We start from the raw sequence: 22559 nt of genomic DNA on the forward strand, positions 1-22559 counted from the left end.
TTCTCTCCTAAGGCCTCCAGAAGGAATGCAGTCTGTCTTAGACTTCTGACTTACAGAACTATAAGTGAATAAATCTGTGTTGCTTTAAGCCATTAAATGTGTGGTAATTTGCCACAGAAATAGAAAACTAACATATATGGCTTTAAAATACTCCATACTTTCAAAGTCACAATTAAGAAAATGAAATTTTCAGTCCAAACAATCATACAATTAATACTAAAGGCAGTATTTTGTACTAGAATAAACAGAGTTTGACACCCCTGAATTCAAATTATTACTCTTCTACTTAACTAGTTTTGTGTGACCTTAGTCGGTCAAGATATTTAACATCGGGCTTCCCTGGTGGCACAGTGATTGAGAGTCCCGCCGATGCAGGGGACATGGGTTCATGCCCCGGTCTGGGAAGATCCCACATGCCGTGGAGTGGCAGGGCCCGTGAGCCCTAGCTGCTGAGCCTGTGCGCCCAGAGCCTGTGCTCCACAATGGGAGAGGCCACAACAGTGAGAGGCCCGTGTACCACAAAAAAAAAAAAAAAAGATATTTAACACCTCTGACTCTTAGCTTGCTCATGTAACCAACCACATGTAGGTACTCCATGTAGTTAAAACCTGTGGACATAGACAACCCTTGACAAGATGTTTTTAGTTATCCTCTTAGTCTTCCCTTCTTCTCCAGTCATGCTCTCCAGCCCAGACTTCTTGTTGCAAACAAACTACAAGTATGAGGTCCTGTATGGGGTCCTGCACCTTCTGAGCCAAATAACTCTCCACAGCCAAGATCCCAGCATGCCAGGTTCAGCACAGTTCCAGGTCTGCAGAGGCATTCCGGGCCTTGCCTGTCCCCTACCATCTATTCAAACTGACCTAGCCTGCATCTCAGCCAACTCTTAGGTTGAACAGACATCCAGAGAGCTAAAAAACAAACAAACAAAAACTGCTCTGGAGCTAAAGCTGCTCTAAAAAATAAATTATATTATTTTTTAAAATATAGACACAAAAAAAGGAGGGAAAATACTAGCTTGTTTAAACAAGAGACCACTCTTTAGTCCTTGGTAGTAACAATTAACTTATTCAACTTAACTTGTCTTATGTGCAATAGGAAAATGGGCAGACTGTCTACTGAAATTTAATTTATAAGTATCAGTAAAGGCTTCCCGATGTAAAAGCAAACAGCTTGACTGGCAGGCATGAGAGGAACTACTATGGCTAATTTTAGCAGTGTAGTCCACTCTGTGACTATTGGTCCTATTCACCAGCCAAGGGTTAAGGTGGGAATACAGAAACTACATCAACAAAAAAAAAGAATGAAACTTTTTATCAAAATTACTCAAGCATGTTTCTCTACTTCATCCCAAAAGAAAGTCTTATACAGTATTCAATTAGAATTATAGAACTCAATAAGAAATATTCATTCAAAACTAATACCTAATGTGATGATGAACAAAAGAAATGAGAAATGAATAAACGTGGCATGTGAAATTTCTGAAAACTTAGTCTAGAAAAAAAGGTAAGTAGGGGCTTCCCTGGTGGCCCAGTGGTTGAGAGTCCGCCTGCCGATGCAGGGGAGGCGAGTTCGTGCCCCGGTCTGGGGGGATCCCACATGCCGCAGAGCGGCTGGGCCCGTGGGCCATGGCCGCCGAGCCTGCGCGTCCGGAGCCTGTGCTCCGCAACGGGAGAGGCCACAACAGTGAGAGGCCCGCGTACAGCAAAGGGAAAAAAAAAAAAAAAAAAGGTAAGTAACATGGGCTTTACAGTTTGAAACGATGAAGAAAATTCCTAACCATGCTGAGTTGGCAAGGGACATAGACATAGTCAGGGCACCTTGGGTGGCAAGTGCTCACTGTAAGAAAACTTGTGGATAACTGGAACTGAAAAAGTGTTCTGGGGATGGAAGCAGCCTTAGGAGCTAATTACTATCTCTGACTCTTTTTCACAGTCAACATGGCTTCGTTTCTCAAGACTGCTGTGTTTCTCTATATATATCTACTCTGGACTGCTCTCTCTCCATCTACTCTTTTCCCAGTCCATATTCCAGAGAGAGCAGTCTACCTGACTTAGATAACAACCATTGTTCCCACAGGGCAGTGCCTTCATGGTGACCATATATATCGGTCACCAGCCAGCATGGATCACTACCTTCTTCAGGTCAGGTGCCCAACTGTGTGCACAGTCAGGAACCATTCCTGTATGTGATACAGCAGAGGTGGAGAGAGCAATATCAGCTAAAAGGAGAAGTTAGGCAGAGAAATCATACACTGTTTTAAATATCAAACAGAAGAGGCGACTATGATAAAATACCTCAGTGTCCACTTATTTTTTAAACTAAAAACTTGAGACTAACCAAAGTGGGTGTTTTCACTTTTTTTCTTTTTTTTTTCTTTTTTTTCTTTTTTTTGGATAAAATGCCACTTTTTTTTTTTGCAGTTTGCATGATTTAAATATATTTGCATAATTCAATTACATCAAACTCTGTGTTTTTAGTCTTCTTTCTGCTAAAGAATATATCTGATTTGTAGGAAATCACATTCTGCTTTCCTGATCCCTGGAACTCTTTTAAGTAAATAGAAGTTCCTGTATGCCCCACATACATCAATGCTGTGTAGACCTGAAGGAGTTAATGCATATTTTTTGAAAAAAAGATTATTTTAATTTACCCTAGTCTGCTTGGTGGAACACTTTGTATTTATATTGCATTTTTCTCAAATGGAGTCTTTATCTAATCCTCACAGAAATCCCCATGACAAAAGTATTCCTCATTTTATGGATGAGGAAACTGTTACAGAAAAGCGACTTATCCAGAGTCACCCAGAGAATTAGTGGTTAGGATTAGAGCTCTGTCTTAGGTACCCAGCACCAGTAACTCACCACATTCCTTAATACCTGTATGTAAAATGCATTTTCTAGATGAATTAATCCCAACAAAAGGTCTCTGAAACCAAGCATGCCATTGAGAGAGGACAGGATTCCTTGATCCTGACACAGTACCAAAGTTACCTTTGATGGATCTGTATTCTTTTTGCTTTGCAGTTATTCATTTCTTTACTTGTGATGATGAACCTTACAGCAAAATCTGCCTAAATGTAAAAATTCCTTCAGGACTTCTTAGCATGTTAAGGCTGCCTGGAGGAACTCTAACCTCTGACTAGGTTCAAGGATCCCATCCTAGCTCTCTTGGCACAGGCTTCTGCCTGTACACCTCCAGCAATGGGGTTTTCGCTGCCTCACAAAAATGTATGTTTCACTGTAAGACAAGTTGAGTTGTTAGAATGTTTGGGGTTTTTTTGTTTTTGTTTTTCTGTTTTGTAAATCCTATTGATGGATCCCTCTTCTGCCTTCTGGAATACATGAAATAATTTTATTTTCCTGTCTACGTAACAGCCCTTCAAAGAATTGGAAATAACTGCTAGGTCACTAGTTAGTCTTCAATACCTTAGCTAAAGAACATAAGTTCCTCAACCATTCTTCTAATAGGATGGTTTCCAGAACTCTCACCTACTCTGATTCCTTCTAGATTTTTATAGATTGCATGAGCATTTCTTAGTATAAAGTACGCCATTTTTCTATGCTATAGCATTTAAGGCACTCCATCAGATCCCATTGTGTATGCCCTGCTACAATATTTGTCAATTTCCTCCATGTATTTTGACAATCTACAAAGATGTAATAAAATTTCAAGTGTGATCAAGGTGCTGTAATTAAAATTACTCTAAGAAAACATATATTCTAGCAACTACAAAATTAATCACAAGCTGAGTCAAAAATACAATCTTGGGTGCCAGAAAATAATCATTAATCATACACTTCTTAAGACTGTGTTATTCATTTTTTAACTCCAAATGTTCATTCATTAAGATGAAAATTATAGTATCACTTATGCATCTAATCAGAGCACTCAGACTTGGTCTTTATTAATTCATCTAACATCTAGCACTCAGGTATTGTTGGTGTCTAATAAAAGGAGATTTGTTTTTGAGACAGAGCCTACAATGTATTTGGTGTTTTAAGAATTAGAAATTTAACTAAGTGATATCATCACCTGCACGAGGTATTCCAACCAATAAAAGCATTTTTAGGTCTTCTTTTTACATTCATCCAAAAAAGGGCCAATTGAACCAATGCCTAATTAACAACCTTATTCCCAAATTAATTTCTTTCTTTGAATTCCTCCTTTTCCAGCAATTATTTAGTGCCACTGATAAAATGTGGAAGGTTAGTGGGGTTCTGTATCAATTATTTCCTCTCTTAAAGAGGGAAACATGTGTTTCACACCTGTGCAGGCCTCCACCATGCAGAGTACCCGGGGGTCAAACAGTCTGAAAGTGTATTACAGAGGCCCAGAGTGAGATGCTGTCAGGCTGGAGACAGATTCAGCCAGGTGTGTGGAGAGCAAACTCAGTACTCACTCTTGCACATTCAATAAAAGCAACCATATCAGAACACTTTGATATCTGCCACGGGCACACATTCCAGGGCAGAATTTGACTAAGTGCACTGATGTGATCTGACAATTGCTACACAATGTGCAAAGAGCACAGTTGGCAGAAAGACTTATTCTTTTGGGCAGCTGCAAAAAAGGGAATCCTGCTGTCCATGTGTGAAGCTGGGAAGTACCATGCGCAGTTCACAAAACGTTACCCAGATGCCAAAGCAAGATTTGCCATGTATTTTAGATTTCTCTTTCATGATGAGGATGATGCAAACAATCTGACCATCTGTTCCCACAAACAAATAACATACTGCATGGATAAAAAGACACCTATATTGACTATAGTTGATGGAGATCCTTTTGTTTTAAGTCCTCATGGGTATTTTTTCAAGTTGTTCTGCCTTGAATCCAAGAATGGAAATAACTGGTTTCTCATCTTCGTGGGAGTTTTTAACTTCATGGGAGAATCACAGATTGGAATCTGCCTACCGGAATCACCTAATTCTGAAAGTGTTAGTGTTCAACTTTTTAAGTTGCTTTGCCTCACTCTTCTACATTGCCTTTGTCCTGAGGGATATGAAGCTTTTGCGTCAGAGCTTGGCTACTCTCCTGATTACCTCTCAGATCCTTAACCAAATTGTAGAATCTCTTCTTTCTTACTGGCTCCAAAAGAAGCAGCATGTGCAGGTGAAGAGGAAGGTGCAGGCTTTAAAGGCAGACATCGATGCTACATTATATGAACAGGTCATTCTGGAAAAGAAAATGGGAACTTACTTGGGCACCTTCGATGATTACTTGGAGTTATCCCTGCAGTTTTCTTATGTGAGTCTTTTCTCCTGTGTTTACCCACTGGCAGCTGCCTTCACTGTGCTAAATAATCTCACCGAAGTTAATTCAGATGCCTTAAAAATGTGCAGGGTCTTCAAACACCCATTCTTAGAACCTTCAGCCAATTTTGGTGTATGGCAGGTAATTATTTGAGAAAAAAATATTTCTTTAAAAAAAACAAAGTGAGGCATTGTGATTTTTTTAAAAAGCTATGATAGAAGATTTATTTTATAATAAAATGCTTATCCACAAAGCAAATTAAGCTATATTTAATTTCTAAAATAGCCTAGATTTGTCATAATAGAGCATCATTTTAGAAGAGCTTGGTAATGTCTAGAGGAGACCTGGTAAGGTGTGAAGATCTACTTAAAGTTAGTTTAATCCAAATGTTATGAGAATAAACAAAGATGACTTATTAGAATGTAAGAAAAGAACTATTGCAAAACAATTGGTCATGTAATTGATACTAGCAGAAAAGTAACACAGCAAATGTAATACATAGGCTGTGGCTTGAATGAGCGATGGAAGAGGACGATGCAGCTTATACTCATGTGCTTCTATAAGAAACAGTCACTAAAAGCCTCTTAAGGAATACTCTGTTTTACAGATTCTGCCTGTTTTATATTCAGCAGGGTTTTTTCTGAATCCTTTTACTCATTTTTTCATGCTCTATTTCAATCCTAATATTCTTTTGGGGACAGGTGTCCCTAAAAACGTGCACAAAATGGCCCATAGCCCTTTTTTGGTCAGACTCCTTTGAGGAGCTCATGTTAACCCCAGATCTTCTCCATGGAAAAAAATGCATATACAGCATACAGTCTCAAGAGTTCCAATCCATGATTGTACAGGACATCCATGGCCAGAGGTTAAGAACTCTCTGCTTTAAAATATCGTACAGTGATTGCCCCCAATATTTGTAGATATAGGAAAAAGATTTGGCTATCACTTTCTTAGCCAGAAATACATGGAACAATGTCAAAAATCTGAAAAGTGATTGGGGGTATAGATAAAAAGAAATGGAAAAATATAGCTTGATCCAAATACACAGGGAAAATTCTCTCATTTCTATCAAAACCTCTTAGTAAAAAATGACATATGGAAAGTGTGTGTTTCCTATCTTCCAGCCAAAATTAGTATAATTCCAAAATAAAGGTAGATAAGAGATGCAAAATGAAGAAAACTGTCTTGGGAAATTCAGGGGTTTATTCTTTCTTATTCATAATTATTTTTAAATGGTAAGTAATGACTTGACTTTATGATTCACTTTATTCTTGAAACATGTTCCTGAAAAGTTCAGTATGTTGAAAACGTTTAGATGGATCATAGAAATTTTCATATTAAAGGACTTGTATGGTGAAAACTTTTGTAAAGTAAGAGATCATCCCCTGATTTATCAGTTTTGTAAGCCCAGACTTTCGATACTGTGTTGACTTAAGTTTTAAAAATTATAATGTACTACAATAAAATAAGGATTATGATTTGGGCCTTCATTTCAACTTTCTAAGCACAGTACATACAATTAAAAATAAATTAGAAACTGTGGATAATGGATTAAATTGTGTTCATTGTATTTCTTTGCTCCCTCTATACTTTCTTTTATATTAAGTAATTTATTTTCATTAAAATCTTCTCTAAAATCCAAATATTTAGCAGTGAATTGATTATTCTCTGGGTAAATTACAATTTAAACTATATTAATTGGAAATTGTGTTTGTAGGTTTGAAGGAAAAAATGTAATCCTTGTGCTGAAAATGAAGCTAGTACATATTAGTTTGCATTGCTTCTTCAGAAAAGATGTCACAGCTGAAGATAATCAAAGGAAAAATAAAGATTTTTATTTAAAAACAAAATTAGAATGCAAAATTTGAAAATAATGTCAATGACATCATTTCTGCCTATTTTATTTTTCTGAATTTTATGATGCATCAATTTCAGCCATAAATTATACTTTAACAGAATCAAAAATGCCTTATGAATAATGGCTCCTTATTAATTCAGCCTTGCTAATGTCAAAAAGAAATATACCATGTAAAACTTATGTTTCACAATATACCAAATTTAAGCATATTTTTTCATCAGTGTGGAGGTGTCTGCAGGTTAACTCCTCCTGCATAAGGTCATACTTTGTTTAGAGGAATCCTAGGGGAGGTGTTCCTGAGAAAACTATTCTGGAAAAACAAGCAGCTTCTCTGTAACTTATGTTGTCCAATATAGCTGTATTAAGAGTGGCATATAGGGACTTCCCTGGTGGCACAGTGGTTGGGAATCCGCCTGCCAATGCAGGGGACAGGGGTTCGATCCCTGGTCCACGAAGATCCCACATGCCACAGAGCAGCTAACCCCATGTGCCACAACTACTGAAGCCCACGTACCTAGGGCCCGTGCTCTGTAACAAGAGAAGCCACCGCAATGAGAAGCCCGCGCAGGGCAAAGGAGAGTAGCCCTCGCTTGCACAACTAGAGAAAGCCCGCTCACAGCAACGAAGACCCAATGCAGCCAAAAATAAATAAATTAATTAATTTTTTTTAAAAGTGGCATATATTCTTCTATCTATATGTTGTTTCTTTCCCATAGATAAAATCTGCGAGAAAAATACACTCGAAGACAAGACCACAAACCCTGACTCTCAAAATCCAGCAGAATCAACTGGAATAAAGCCAGAGCAGAAGGAAATGGGGACTGGGAAAGAAGGCCTGGTCAGGTGAGAACTCAATAAAACACATAATACTGCACTCAAAAATTCAAACACCTATCCCCCACTTTAGCTGAGCAAAGGTCAGGAGAACTACAATAGTCACATAACACAAGGGACCTGGCCGGAACTAAAAGGTTGTTTCTGTCCAGTTTATTGTTCCTTACCAGCCTGCCATGGCCACTAACCACGATCTCTAGGCAGCCATTTGGCCATAGGCCATAGCACACCAACAAAAATATTGTAGTCACATGTCTGAGTCATTAGTATCAGCTTGAAAGCAGCTTACATATTTACTAGGCATGAATTTTTTAAAAAGGACTTGAAGAGAATGAATGATTCTTCTCTGAATTCACAAAGAAATGACTATTCCAATTCTGTAAACATTTTACTGTTCCAGAAGATTGATTATTATTTCCTTTCATCTGCTAAAGAAAGTGTGGTATGATAACCAAGAATAATTACAGAAGCAGATATTCATTTTGCCACTGAAGGAATACAGTTATATAAATACTTCCTGCAAAATTACTGGAAATATCACAAAGGAGATGGCAATGTCAGTGTGAATCATTGAATCCACAATAAAACCCAACGAGAAGCTCCTTCATTTGGCCACTTCTTAGCTTGTTTATGTGCCTGCTGATCCAATTTGAATTGCTTGACTATAGTTAATATAATTGCAATAAGTGTACTCTTCTTATTTAATAGGGAAGAAGAGTTGTCATTTATAAAGAAGTTAAAAGTACCTATTCCTCCCCCTGACCCCCCATTCCCACTTCTCTCTCAGAAGCTCTACTGTATTAAACTGTGTGCTGCCAATAGGTGTCACCATGATAATCTAGGACCCAGTGTATTAGGTTGAAAAATAGGCATCAGAAAGAGTGCATTTTCAATAAGCATATGTTTGACTGTATATGAAAATACAAGCTCACTCTACTGCACATACAAAAAAAATTGACAAAAATTAAGCCTGACATATTATTTAGGCAGAGGGAAGGTACTTAAACTCTGAAGTAAAGATTAGACTCTCACAACTGGGGTAAGTAATTATATTATTTCTATAACTGTTGGTGTTTACAGATGATTTACAGCCCTGTTAGTGAGTCATTGTTATCTTTACTCCACAGATAAGCAGCCAAGGCACAAAAAGGTTAATTAGTTTGCCTATAATCATAGGTCAGCTCTGCCAAGATCAGACTGCAAAAGACTCAGATCCCTGAGTGGAAATTTTTCCTCGCTCCCACCAATACCCTCACTTTTAATCAACATCTTAACCTTCTGAACTGATCTCTCTTTCTAGCATTTATTTTAGTATATTTAATTTTTTGTAACAACCAGGGTGATACTTAGGTTTTCAAAGGACTGAAGTGGAAGCCACAACTAACATTTTTAGGGATGTATTCTTCTTAACCCAGTATAGTACTTTCACTCTTCTGAAATGCGAAAATGCAAACATTTCAATTACGTTGAAAATGGGTCATATCTCAAAAACACAAAACTCCTTGACACAGCCCTGTATGCTTCCCACCTGTTTTACTTTGTCTCCCCCAACACACAGTTCCTTCCCTCTTGTCCCATCTCCCTGTTCCAGTCATACCTGTCCTATTTCAGACTCTTGTACTCATGAATTGATTATTCTCTGGAATGTTTGATTATTCATTTTGCAATATAGGTAGCAAAGTCACTTGAGAATTATCGACAACCTGAGTAGACCCAAGTTAGTTTAAAGCTCTGGCTTTATGGCTGGCCACACTTCTCCTCAAGATTGAGGGAGAACCAGTTGCATTGAAGGAGCAACTTAAAAGGGTCACTGGAAGTTCCAGTGTCAGTTTTGACTAATATTACTGGGAATCTTAATTTCCAATACCATGGAGGACTTACCAAAGCCTTCCTGTTTTGATTTCATGGGTATCAGTGGTACCACATCTTGAATCCTAGAGAGCAGAGTTTCTATACATAACTAGAAAATATCAATGATAAAATAACTTTCTATTAAAAGTGTTATTTCACAATACTCTCAATGAGTAAAGATGATTTTGGTAATTGCAGTTATTAAAAATCAACAATTTTAAACTTGGGCAAGGCCAGGTTTTAAAAAGCTCTTTCTCCTTGAAAAACATTAAGGATTTGATTGGATTGCAGGCACTAAATACAGATGCTGTGTGAGCGACTGATTCTCACTTCAACTTTTTGAAGTAACAAAATAAGTTAATTATTAATAAATAAAATTTAAAGGTAGGTTTTTTATTCTAAGTGCATTTACATTATCCTCTGACCTAAGCCATGGCTTGAATAGGAATTATGTGTTTAGGATGATCAATATCATCCTATTGTATTGGGGAGAATGCATGTTGTGGATTTTGCAGTCTCTGTGTGTGAAGTGCAGTGTGATATTATTGATTATGCCTTTAGTTTCTGTCACACTCAGCAGAAGACAGGCAGAGGTAGATACCAGGAGAACCAACAGGATATAGATATAGATATAGATATAGATATAGATATAGATATAGATAGATATCACAACAGGATATTTTCTTAACAACAAGATTATATGTATAGATTCATTATAAGGAATTGGCTCACATGATTGTGGAGGCTGGGAAGTTCCTAAGATCTCCAGTCAGCGAGCTAGAGACCCAAGAGAGGCAATGATATAGTTCCAGTCTGAGGCTGCAAGTCTCAGAATCAGGAGGACTGATGGTATAATTCCAGTGTGAAAGCTGCAAGCTGAAGACCCAAGAAGAGGCAATGTTTCAGTTCAAGTTTGAAGGCAGGAAGAGCTCATGTCCCTGCCCAGTCAGGCAGGAGGAATCCCTCTCACTCATAGGAGGGTCAGCCTTTTTGTTCTATTCAGGCAGGCTTTCAACTGAGTGGATGACGACCACTTACATTAGAGAGAGCAATCGGTTTTACTTAGTGTACAGATTCAAATGTTAATGTCATCCAAAAGCACCCTCACAGACACACCTAAAATAGTTATTTTTTACATATCTGTTATATTTTAATGCTTTAGCACAAAGACTATTGCAAAGTGCACAAGGAAAGATTAGCTATGATGTAATTTTCAGTTAAAATGAGTTTCTGCTTATAACATAAACAATTTTCTAAAGGGCATTAAAAAAAACAATTATCTGAGTCATGTAAAAGCATTTAACTTTTTTTAAAATATCTTTATTGGAGTATAATTGCTTTACAGTGTTGTGTTAATTTCTGTTGTACAGCAAAGTGAATCAGCTATAAGTATACATATATCCCCATATCCCCTCCCTCTTGAGCCTCCCTCCAATCCTCCCTATCCCATCCCTCTAGGTGGTCACAAAGCACTGAGCTGATCTCCCTGTGCTATGCGGCTACTTCCCACTAGCCATCCATTTTACATTTGGTAGTGTATATATGTCAGTGCTACTCTCTCACTTCATCCCAACTTCCCTTTCCTCCCTTGTGTCCTCAAGTCCATTCTCTACATCTGCGTCTTTATCCCTACCCTGTCACTAGGTTCATCAGTACCATTTCTTTTAGATTCCATATATGTGCTTTAGCATACGGTATTTGTTTTTCTCTTTCTGACTTACTTCACTCTGTATGACAGACTCTAGGTCCATCCACCTCATTAAAAATAACTCAATTTCATTCCTTTTTATGGCTGAGTAATATTCCATTGTATATATGTGCCATATATTTTTAACCCATTCATCTGTCAATGGACACTTAGGTTGCTTTCATGTCCTGGCTATTATAAATAGTGCTGCAATGAATATTGTGGTTCATGTACCTTTTTGAATTATGGTTTTCTCAGGGTATATGCCCAGGAGTGGGATTGCTGGGTCATGTGGTAGTTCTATTTGTAGTTTTTTAAGGAACCTCCATACTGTTCTCCATAGTGGCTGTATCAATTTACATTCCTACCAACAGTGCAAGAGGGTTCCCTTTTCTCCACAGCCTCTCCAGAATTTACTGTTTGTAGATTTTTTGATGATGGCCATTCTGACCGGTGTGAGGTGATACCTCACTGTGGTTTTGATTTGCATTTCTCTAATAATTAGTGATGTTGAGCGTCCTTTCATGTGTTTGTTGGAAATCTGTATGTCTTCTTTGGAAAAATGTCTATTTAGGTCTTCTGCCCATTTTTGGATTGGGTTGTTTGTTTTTCTGATATTGAGCTGCATGAGCCCAGAATAGCTTTTGACCAAATACCTGGAGACCCTGTGGCCCAGTCAAGTTGACACAAAAAATCAACTACCACACCATCTCCATTATTCACATAAAGGAACTGAAAGTTTTTCTGATGCTAAAATGCAGTCTTTTCTCACCATTTCACAGTCTTCTTATCTCACCTGCAATAGACAATGTGTGTGTTCCCTCAAAATTCACATTTTGAAGCCATAACCCCCAATGTGACATTATCAGAAGATGAGATCTTTAGGAGGTGGACCCCATGATGCATGGAGTTTGTGCCCTTATAAAGAGAACCTAGAGAACTCTCTTGTCCTCTTTCCACCATGTGAGAATACAGCAAGAATCCTGCAAAACAGAAGACAGCTCTCACCAGAACCCAACTATGCTGGCACAGTGATCTCAGACTTCCAGCTTCCATAATGATGAGAAATGAATTTCTGTTGTTTATATGCCACCAGTCCATTGTATTTGTTATAGCAGTCTGAACAAGTAAGACATCACCCAACCCAGCCTTACCCAAAACTCTTTAACATAGAAATTCAGTACCCTTGGGCATACATAATAATGACCATCTTATTCATCATGCCACAGAACAGAAATTCTAATGTTAACTATTTACAAAGTTGGGCATCCTGTTTATAAAATATTCCCTTGTCTCAAATATTGTTTTGTAAGGATACAAGAGTATGGATATATGCCTAAGCCAAATTCACATATTTTGTCTATTTAGCTCTTTATATAAACACAAAAAGAAGGGGTGAGTAAAGTTGACATTATTATATTATAAAGATGGGAATTTCATAAAACAAAATCACTTCTGTGATTCTGTGATTTTTTTTCATCCAACTCTCAATAAGATTCTAAATAGAACCTAAAACTAATTTTCTGGCCACAGTAATAATACTTATCTCAAATACATGTCAGCCCAGGAGGAGATTTCTTTTCAAGATATCCAAGTATTACATATCCACATTGCTGACTGGAATCCATTTGTGTTAAACTAGATTATTTATTTATATATTTATTTATTCTTTTTTTATATCATTTCAGAATGTTCTCTAAGTTGTTTATCCAGGGGAAAAATATTCTTTGCAAATCTTCCCAGAAAAAAGCAACCAATTCATTATGCTGTTAGATGAATCATTTAGCTTCTGAAAGACATGGGGTTCACCCCTGGAAAGTCCCATTGATGCCACTTGTCCATTACTGAGAAAAACAGCCTGTTTCTGGCATTCCATCTCAGCACATTCTTATTTTTTTAATATAAAAAAGTGCATTTTGATGGACACTAATGAATAGCAAGCAAAAGATGTGTTTTGCCTGGAAATGTCAAATAGCTATGTCTGAAAAGGAGACAGAGTTGAATGCCTGATAGGTTAAGTGGTTAAATGATGAACAAGCGAGTGAAAAGTTCAATGCCCATGACTGGGGTGCACTGCAAGACTGACTTTTACAGTTATAGTATATGGCTTTTCATCACTGTTGCTACCTATAATGCTAAGAAGGAAGGTTATTTCTATGAATAGTCGTCTTTGTTCATAATAGCAATCAGTCTCTATTTGGGTGGTTTTAAAATAGGCAGTCATATCACAGCAGGAACAATGAGACCAGAATAGAATTCAGAATCTTATCAGCACTCATAAACACTGATGTGTATTGTCTTGTAGCTAGAAAAAGCAAGAATCACTACCGTAAAGATGCTTAAAAATCCATATGTGACTTTATAGTTGAAATAGAAAAGGAATGTCAGCTATCACGTTTATAAAAATAAAATACAATTTATACTATAATAATTTATAAGCATGTAAAAAAATAAAATCAGCTACACATGTGCTAGTTCTGTGGGATGCATAATAAAAAATGATGCACTATTATTTTTAGCCCCAAATTAGAATTTTCCTCTATGGTAAGCAATACTTTTATAATTAGGCATTGCAAACACTTTTAACAACAGATTGGCATCTCATTTTAATAATGATTGCTAACTTATATTTCTAGCAATATGGCAAACTAAACATTTGTAGAAAACTCTTTGGGGAGAATGCAATTAAAACTACTAGGTAAAATATAAAACCTACATTTTAATGCATGCCTGAGCTAGTGAAAAATAAATTCTACTGATAGAAAGTTTCAAGAACTGGTGTTTGTCCTGAGGATTTTTCCAAACTCTACAGGCTAGATCTGAGTTGAAATGTGTCATTAGTGAAACAAAACCTGGGATTAAACTGGATGCAAAAAACAAGTTGGGGGGCTTCCCTGGTGGCATAGTGGTTGAGAGTCCGCCTGCCGATGCAGGGGACACAGGTTCGTGCCCCAGTCCGGGAAGATCCCACATGCCGCGGAGTGGCTAGGCCCATGAGCCATGGCCACTGAGCCTGCGTGTCCGGAGCCTGTGCCCCGCAACAGGAGAGGCCACAGCAGTGAGAGGCCCATGTACCGCAAAAAAAAAAAAAAAAAAAAAAAAAAAATGTTGGAAACTCTTTCATAAAACTAGGATTCCACAGGGTAACCCACTGGAGGGTAAACTACTTCTCAGAGGGAAACAGCTTGAGTAATACTTGCCTTTGTCCTGGCTTTGAGTGGGAAAAATTGAAGAAATTTAAAATTGGAGGTGAGGCAGGGGTGTGGAATGAAGGAGGAGAGGACAGAGGAGGGAAAGGGCAGAGAAGAAAGGGAATGGGAGAAGAGGAAGGGGAAGAAAAAAAATTCTTAGCCATAAACCAATATTCAAATAGAACTAGAACCAGAATTCTTAAACTATCTATATTCTGAAAAAAAAAAAAAATGAGGCGAAAAAAATTTAAAACAATTAAATTTGAGAGCCCAGACATCTGCCAAAATCCAACACAATCTGGAAGAAAACAAACTTTAAAACCACATCTCAAAATATTCCTATTGATAAAGTTTCAATTAACATGAACTCACAGTCAAAAATTACTAAACCCATGAGAAAATAAATTGCTGTGAACAAGACAACAGAAACAAAAAAGTGCAGAATCAGACTCTTGAAAACCTGCAGATGATGAAATTATCAAAAACAGTATTCTGTATAAGTATGTGATGTATATTAAAAAAATAAAAGAGAAGATTGAAAATAAGATAAGAAACAACAAACCAGAAATTGTCAGAATTAACAAGGTATTTCTGCAAGTTAACTGAGAAGAACATCTAGAAATGAAAAATATAATCTCTAAAATTAGAAAGTCAGTTAGCTACACAGCAGATTAGACAGAGTTGAAGAGTTAGCAAAGTGTATGACAAATCTGAAGAAATCACCCCAACTTCCACCATAAAGGAAAAAGATGGACAATATGAGAGATTAAAATTAATAAGTGTGGAGGAAAGTATGAAAAGGTACCAAATGCATATAATCAGAATTCCAGAAAAAGATAATAAATAGAATGGTGGAGAATCAATATTCAAAGAGATAATACAATTGATAAAAGGTAGTAGTCCTAAAATTCAGTAAGGCAAATAAATCCAAATCAGCATAAATAAAATGAATTAGCCCTAAATATATTCTAATAAAACTTAAAAGTACAAAACACAGGGCCTCCCTGGTGGCGCAGTGGTTGAGAGTCCGCCTGCCGATGCAGGGGATACGGGTTCGTGTCCCGGTCCGGGAGGATCCCATATGCCGAGGAGCGGCTGGGCCCGTGAGCCATGGCCGTTGAGCCTGCGCGTCCGGGGCCTGTGCTCCGCAATGGGAGAGGCCACAACAGTGAGAGGCCCGCTTACCGCAAAAAAAAAAAAAAAAAAAAAAAAAAAGTACAAAACACAAAAGAAAAACACTTTTTAATTAGCCAGAAAGTAAATACAGACCACATAAAATAGGAGAAGTAAACTAACAAACATCTGACTTCTCAATAGTAACAATGGAAACCAGTAAACAGTAGAATGGCATTATCAAGATTCTAAAAGTAATAGTCAACCTGGAATTCTATACCTGGTGAAATTATTGTTCAAAAAAGAGGGTAAAGTGTAGATATTTTCAGTCAAGCAAAACTGAAGGGAGCTGAGAAGTTTTTTTTAACGTATACTTCAGGAAAAGAAAAATTATCTGAGGAGGAAAGACTCAAATTGGTGTAGTCAGGGATCAGTCAGGAAAAAAGAATTTATTCTAAATATTTCAATGAGAAGTCATTAAATACAAGGAATTCTATAGTTTAAATTTTTTTTTTTAGAGGTAAGAGAGCAAAGTTCAAGGGTGGAGACTGCAACACAGAAATTAGAAAAGTGCAGAAAGTAGCTGCCAAAGCCATAGCTGCCCCTTAATTTCAAAGCTGGAGACTGGCAATAGAATATAAAGTCTGAAGAAGGTTCAGAAGATCTGCTGCTTCTAAGGAAGTATGCTCTGGTCTTCTGCCAGATGACAACTGAATTGTGCCTTCCTTTTAACTTTCAAATCACCTACAAATGTGTCTCATTGGTGGAATTTAAATCAGAACCCTCCTGGCAAGGGATTCTTAAAAATAAGGTTCCCAGGCTTTCAGCCACTGCAATAACATGGGAAAGTGTAAAAAGAAACAGAAATGCCACTGATTGCAAATAGCCAGTCCAGCACAGAGATTCAAGAAGAAATGAGTGGAGAAAAATGGCAAGCATGTGGATAAATAGAAATAAACATTAACACCATGAAATAATTATAATAATGTCTAAACTGAGGGTAAAAAGTGAGATGGAACTAAACTATTCCCTCTACAGTAGGGTGATTGGCATAAAAAAGAATTAAGAATTTGATCAATTTTAGAACTTCTTAATTAAATATGCATGTTAAAATATATTTGAAGAACACTAACTTAATTAAAATAGAGTAACCTCCATACACTAAACTTATATGATTTTAATATTATAAGATGATAGATGAGAGACAGAGAGAACATGGAACAATTCTGTCAATTACAAAATGAAACTGATGATTCCATGTTCCTAGATGGGTGATTTTAAAATACTTCTTTTTGTTTTTTCATAGACTTAACATTTAAAAATTCATTAAGCATATATTATATTTGAACAACACAACGGACAATTTAAATCTGAAAGAAATTTAGAGAACCCTTATATCCAGTAACTGAAGAATAAACAGTTATTTCAAGTTTACTTAGAACATTACAAGAGCTTAATTCATTTTGCTATGTAAAACAAAAAAGCAAACAAGGTACACTGTAAAATCTCCCAGGAGCTCTTTAAAAATAAAAATGTTTGTGCTCTACCCCCAGTGATACTGATTTCATTGGTCTGGGGTGGGTTCTAGGCCTTAGTGTGTCTGAAAATCACTCCTCAAGGTATTCCAAGGTCCATCCAGGACAGAGAACCATTTCACTAGGAGTGACCATTTCACAAATTGAGACCTAAAGTAGGTCTTAATAAATTTTAAAGATTTCATATTGAATATATTTCTAATCACCATGCAATAAAGTTAGAAGTTAATTTTTTTAACTAAATTTTTGAAAAATCTCACATAATTAAAATTTAAGTCACACTTTTAAGTGGCCCTTGGGTCAACAAATACATCATTAGTGAACTTAGAAAATATTCAGAAAGGAAACACAATGAAAATATTGCACACCAAACTTATAGAATAATAAAGATACTAACAGGTATTTGGGGGTTTTTTCTTTTTTTTTTTTAACTGGAAAAGTTGGTTATAAAATTTCTTGGAAGAACAAACAAGCAAACATAGCGAGGAAAACGCTGAAAATGGAGCTTTTAGAGTAATGTACGTGGTATAAGTCCCACCAAAAATTAAAACCTATTTAAAAACCTTTGTAATAAAAAAAAAATAGTGTGGCACTGGCACACGAATAGCTAAACCAATAGTATAGAGGATACAGAAATAGACCTAACTGCATATAAAAATGTAGTGTATGATAAAGTTGGCATCTAAAATCAGTACCAAAAATGTAGATTTAAATAAGTGATATTAGAGTAACTGGATAGCCATATAGAAAAAAAGTAAAATTGGATCTGTCCCTCATGCAGCACACAAGGATAAATTCCCAATGAATCAGAGATTTAAATGTAAAATAGTGAAACAGCACAAGTACTAGGAAAAGAGGTTCAAATCCTTTCATAACCTGGAAAGGTACGTTAATCCCCAAATTCAAAATTCAGAAGCAAAAAAGCAAGGGCTTAATACATTTTACTATGTAAAACAAAAAAAGCAAACAACAGAAAACTTTTCATTACAAAAAAAATTATAAGCAAAAAAAAAAAAGAGGCAAAATCAGCAAAATATCCAGATATGAAAATTCTCACCGCTATTTGCTTTGGGGATTGATTATTTTATTTGGGGATTAACAGACATTTAAATTTTTTCATTAAGATACTTTAAAACTGTTAATGACTCAATCAAGTTGATATCTTTGTGATATGTTACTACCACAATTTTATTTTCCTCTTTTTAAAATCTAACACCAGAAGTACAATGTACTTACCTAATAGCATAGAGCAAAACCACTATGTCATGTAATCCCAGGAGTAAAACAATAATCCTGACACTCAATACAGTGCAATCTGAAAGTCTATCTTGACCTCAAAAAAAGTCATTATTAGTAGTGTATATATATATGCATATATTATATATAATATAATATTCATACCTATGTATACATTATTCATATACATATAATATATGTGTATATTTGGTGACAAATTACCTGCTAAAGTCTCCACCTGTGCTTTCTACTCTTAAAAGTCATTAATATTTGCCAGAAATTATATGTGGCACATGAAGATGAAACAGACCAGTATCAGAAACATCAAGAGTGATTTACTAGTAGACAGTTAGACATGAGTCAGCAGACAGAAGACAAAAATTTTATGAATATGTGTAGTTGCCTTGAGAGAGGAACGAGCCTACAGACACAGTTTGTGACCCTATGTATAAATCACTTCTGACATATCAGTTGCCTGTTGCCATAGAAAACCAGAGCAGACAGAATTTGTGTCTAATTTCTTTTTTTTTTTTTTTTTTTGGTGTAGAGAGAAGGAAAATAGACAAATTTTGTATTATTTTATGGCACCTAAATTGTGACTTATAAAAAAATAGATCTATTTATTTACCTAGTACAGTGAAGGGAACCATAGGATAATTGGTGGATTTTTTGAAAGTTTTTAAAAATTATGCAAGTGGACAAATTCAGATTACTATGAGGCAGGCAAATAATACCCATGTATAAAGCACACGGGGTATGGAAACAACAGAGCGAGCAAGATGATAAGAGACAGGAGAAGAGGGGATACTGAGGTGAACTGGAGTGCACCCAGGGATTCCTCCTTCCCTTAAAGAGCCAATCCAGTTGAGAGATGCCATAGGGAAAAATGAATCCAGTGATGCCAATATTATCTGATTTTTTTAAGAAAACCCCAAAATGAATACTACCAAAATAATTTGAAATTCTTTTAGACTATAGGCCAAACAAAACACAGCTATCATCTCTGCCTTAAAAGGGTAGGCTAGTTCTAAACAAGTTGACTGTTAAAAAATATAATTCCATTATAAAATTAGAGATGTGGTCCACAGGAAAAATATTCATTATTGCTGTTCCCAATGTGAAGCACATATAGAGAACAAAATCAAAACTATAAGAATATTTTGTGGATTACAATTAATAACTTTGTACATTTCCTTTCAGTATTTTTGTTATTTTTAGGATTGGGGTTTACACTGTAGTATTTTTTTAGATATCATATTTTAGTTATTTTAGATATCTTTTATCTGATATTATTTAATAAGCAGTTTTCCATTTGAACAGCATGTTTTTATAGCCAGTCTCTTTAATGCATTCATAATAGTCCAAATAGCATAAATAGCAAGAGCCTAGAAAAGAGGTTTTGTTGATTCTATTTGAAAGTTAATTGACTGATGGAAGTTGGAAGATTTGGAAAAAAAAAAAGGTAAAATGGAAGCTCCCTAATGTGAGAGAATAACTAGATGACTCATTGTGTTTTTTAAAATCTTTATCTCCTTGGGAAGAGGAAAATGATGGGTCTGCCTAGGACTGGCATTAGCAAGAGACAGGAGCATGATGAGACAAAGGAGTAGAGAGGAAGGAGGGGGTACCTCCCTACCTGGTGACAGTGGCAGACAAAAGAGCCGAATCACCTGAGAAAGGAAAAAACAAAAACAAAAAAAAGAGTTTCCCACCTAGTGAGAGACAATTTCAGCCATGGGGAACAGCAAAACTGGCACAGTCATTTGCAGCATATCGGTTCTCAAAAAGCAGCAAAAATGCTATGCAGATAATTAGGTGAGGGGAGCAACCCCATAAGCAACCTAAAAGTAAGCTGGCCTGTGGGAATCAGGATGGGAAATGGAAGCTTATCAGACACCCCCATATTCTCTCCACCCTTCTTGAGGAAGGAAGGTACTTGAATGTTTCAGCAAGTAGGCAAAGTTATGAGGAATTGCTCATTTACTAGAGTGGGGCAGTTGCCAGAGAGGTTGACAATTTTATCTCAAATATTTAGCACAGGGTCTGGCACTTATTATATGCAGTTGAAGATAATTGCTTTGTGAATAAAAATTGTATATTTTACTCTACTAGTAGATTTCAAGAAGAGGGATCACAAAGTGAAACATATATATATATATTTTAAATTTCTGATGGAAATTTTATTAGTACATATAGTTTAATGCCTGAAAACTGTTCTCATTTTAAATATAGGAATCTTTTCAAATATGGTTGTTTTCACTAATCATGATATGTCTTGCCAGTTTTTCCTTTATCTTTATATGAAAGGTAATGTTTTCATTTATTTTTACCCTTTTCCAGCATCCCATAATATCCAGTTTGTTATATAATGTGGTAAAAAATGCAACTGAGAGCTTAAATGTCTAATAATTCTATACCAATAAATGTTCACCCTAATTCTGCTGAAGCAAGAAATAGTTTCACAACTAGTTTATGTGCCAACCATCAGCTAGGTAAATCGCTTCTACCTAGCCTAATGATTCATTTTATTCTAACTTTTTTTATGCAACTTATCTGGGCATCCAGCTCACAAAAACAGGCCTGTTTTGAGCCCTCCCAAATGCTGGTCATGGTAAGGCATTGACAGACAGTAGAAAAACAACTGTGCCAAAAGGAAAAAGCAGCAAGAGGACAAGCCAACAAAACAGAAGCCATCAGAAGTTCCACATGCTTCCACCACCAAGTGTAATGTGTGCCTGGGTCTGTACCCTTTTAATTAGCCTTTGCTCCTATTACAGTGGATGAGCTGAACACACCATGTTTCAAGGCTGATTCCTCCAGGAGTGCCCATCCCCCTCATCTACTCAGGACGTCATTCGAGCAGTGTTCCCTTTCCCTCCCTCACCACCTCTCTGTTGGATCATTTCTATAAGCATCTAAACATGTTGTAGCAGTTCTCACATTTAAACAACAGCAACAAAATGCTCCCCTTAGTTCCACGTGAGTATCAGCTATTGTCCTATGTGTCTGCTCCTCTTACAGCAAATTTCTTCAAACCAATTACCTATATTCACTTTTTCTATTTCCCCTCCTCCCATGTCTTCATGACCCTGCTTCAACCAGGATTTTATTCCTTCATTCCACCAGTTTTTTTCCCTACTTTTATGAACTTTTTTATTGGTTTTGTCCACTTTTACCAAAGTCAGCAATACCTCCTATGTTGCCAAAGCCAATGGCCAGGTCTCAGTTCTGCTTTTTTCTACCCATCAGAAGCAATCCAGGGTTGATCCCTCACTCCTTTCTTGAAATACTATCTTCATTTGGTTTGACAGATGCCTCTCTCTCTAATTTATGCCTTATCTCAGAGGACATTCTCCTCACCATGCATTGATGGCTCCACCTCATCTCCCCAACCTCTAAACTTGGAAAGCCCCAAGCACAATCTTCAGACCCCTCCTCTGCTCTTCCTACATTCTCTTAGTATGTGATTTTATCTGGTCCTATGGTTTTAAGCAACATTGATACCCTGATGATTCCCAAATTTATATCTCCAGTCCCGATCTCTCCCCAGAACCTCAGTTTCACATACCAATTGCCTACTTAATATTTCCACCGTGGTGTCTATTTGACATGTCCCTTAATTCCCTCACTTCTTCCAAATCTGTTCCTCCTACGTCTTCCCCTTCTCAGTAGAAGGCACCTTCATTCTTCCATTTGCTCAAAAATTCACCCTCTTTTTTCTCTCATACAGTACAACCAACCCAATAGCAAATTCTGTTGGCTGTTCCTTTGGGACATATTCAGAATCTGACCACATCTCAGCATCTCACACACAGCTGCTACAATGTCTCCTAACTGGTCACCTAGCTTCCACTGTTTGCCCCCTATAATCTGTGTTCAACAGAACAGCCTGGGTGCTTGTGTTGAAATGCAAATCATCCCTTTCTCCTCCAGATTCTCCAGTGGCTTCCCATTTCATTCTGAGTGAAAGCTGAAGTCCTCATAATGGCCCACAGGGCCCT

At 36.8% G+C, this 22559-nt stretch overlaps 1 protein-coding gene across 1 annotated transcript in view; it reads left to right on the top strand.

The window, feature by feature from the left end:
* The window catches only part of CNGB3 (cyclic nucleotide gated channel subunit beta 3), a gene marked incomplete at both ends in the record, with an annotated part of 147418 nt that overhangs the window by 10621 nt on the left and 114238 nt on the right, over positions 1 to 22559 (top strand). Inside the window, 1 exon segment of the mRNA XM_082601203.1 lies at positions 7828 to 7954. Within this exon segment, the coding sequence (XP_082457329.1) occupies positions 7828 to 7954 (127 nt within the window).

Source organism: Mesoplodon mirus (genome assembly GCF_964341445.2).
Source record: "Mesoplodon mirus genome assembly, chromosome: 16".
Taxonomy (NCBI): domain Eukaryota; kingdom Metazoa; phylum Chordata; class Mammalia; order Artiodactyla; family Ziphiidae; genus Mesoplodon; species Mesoplodon mirus.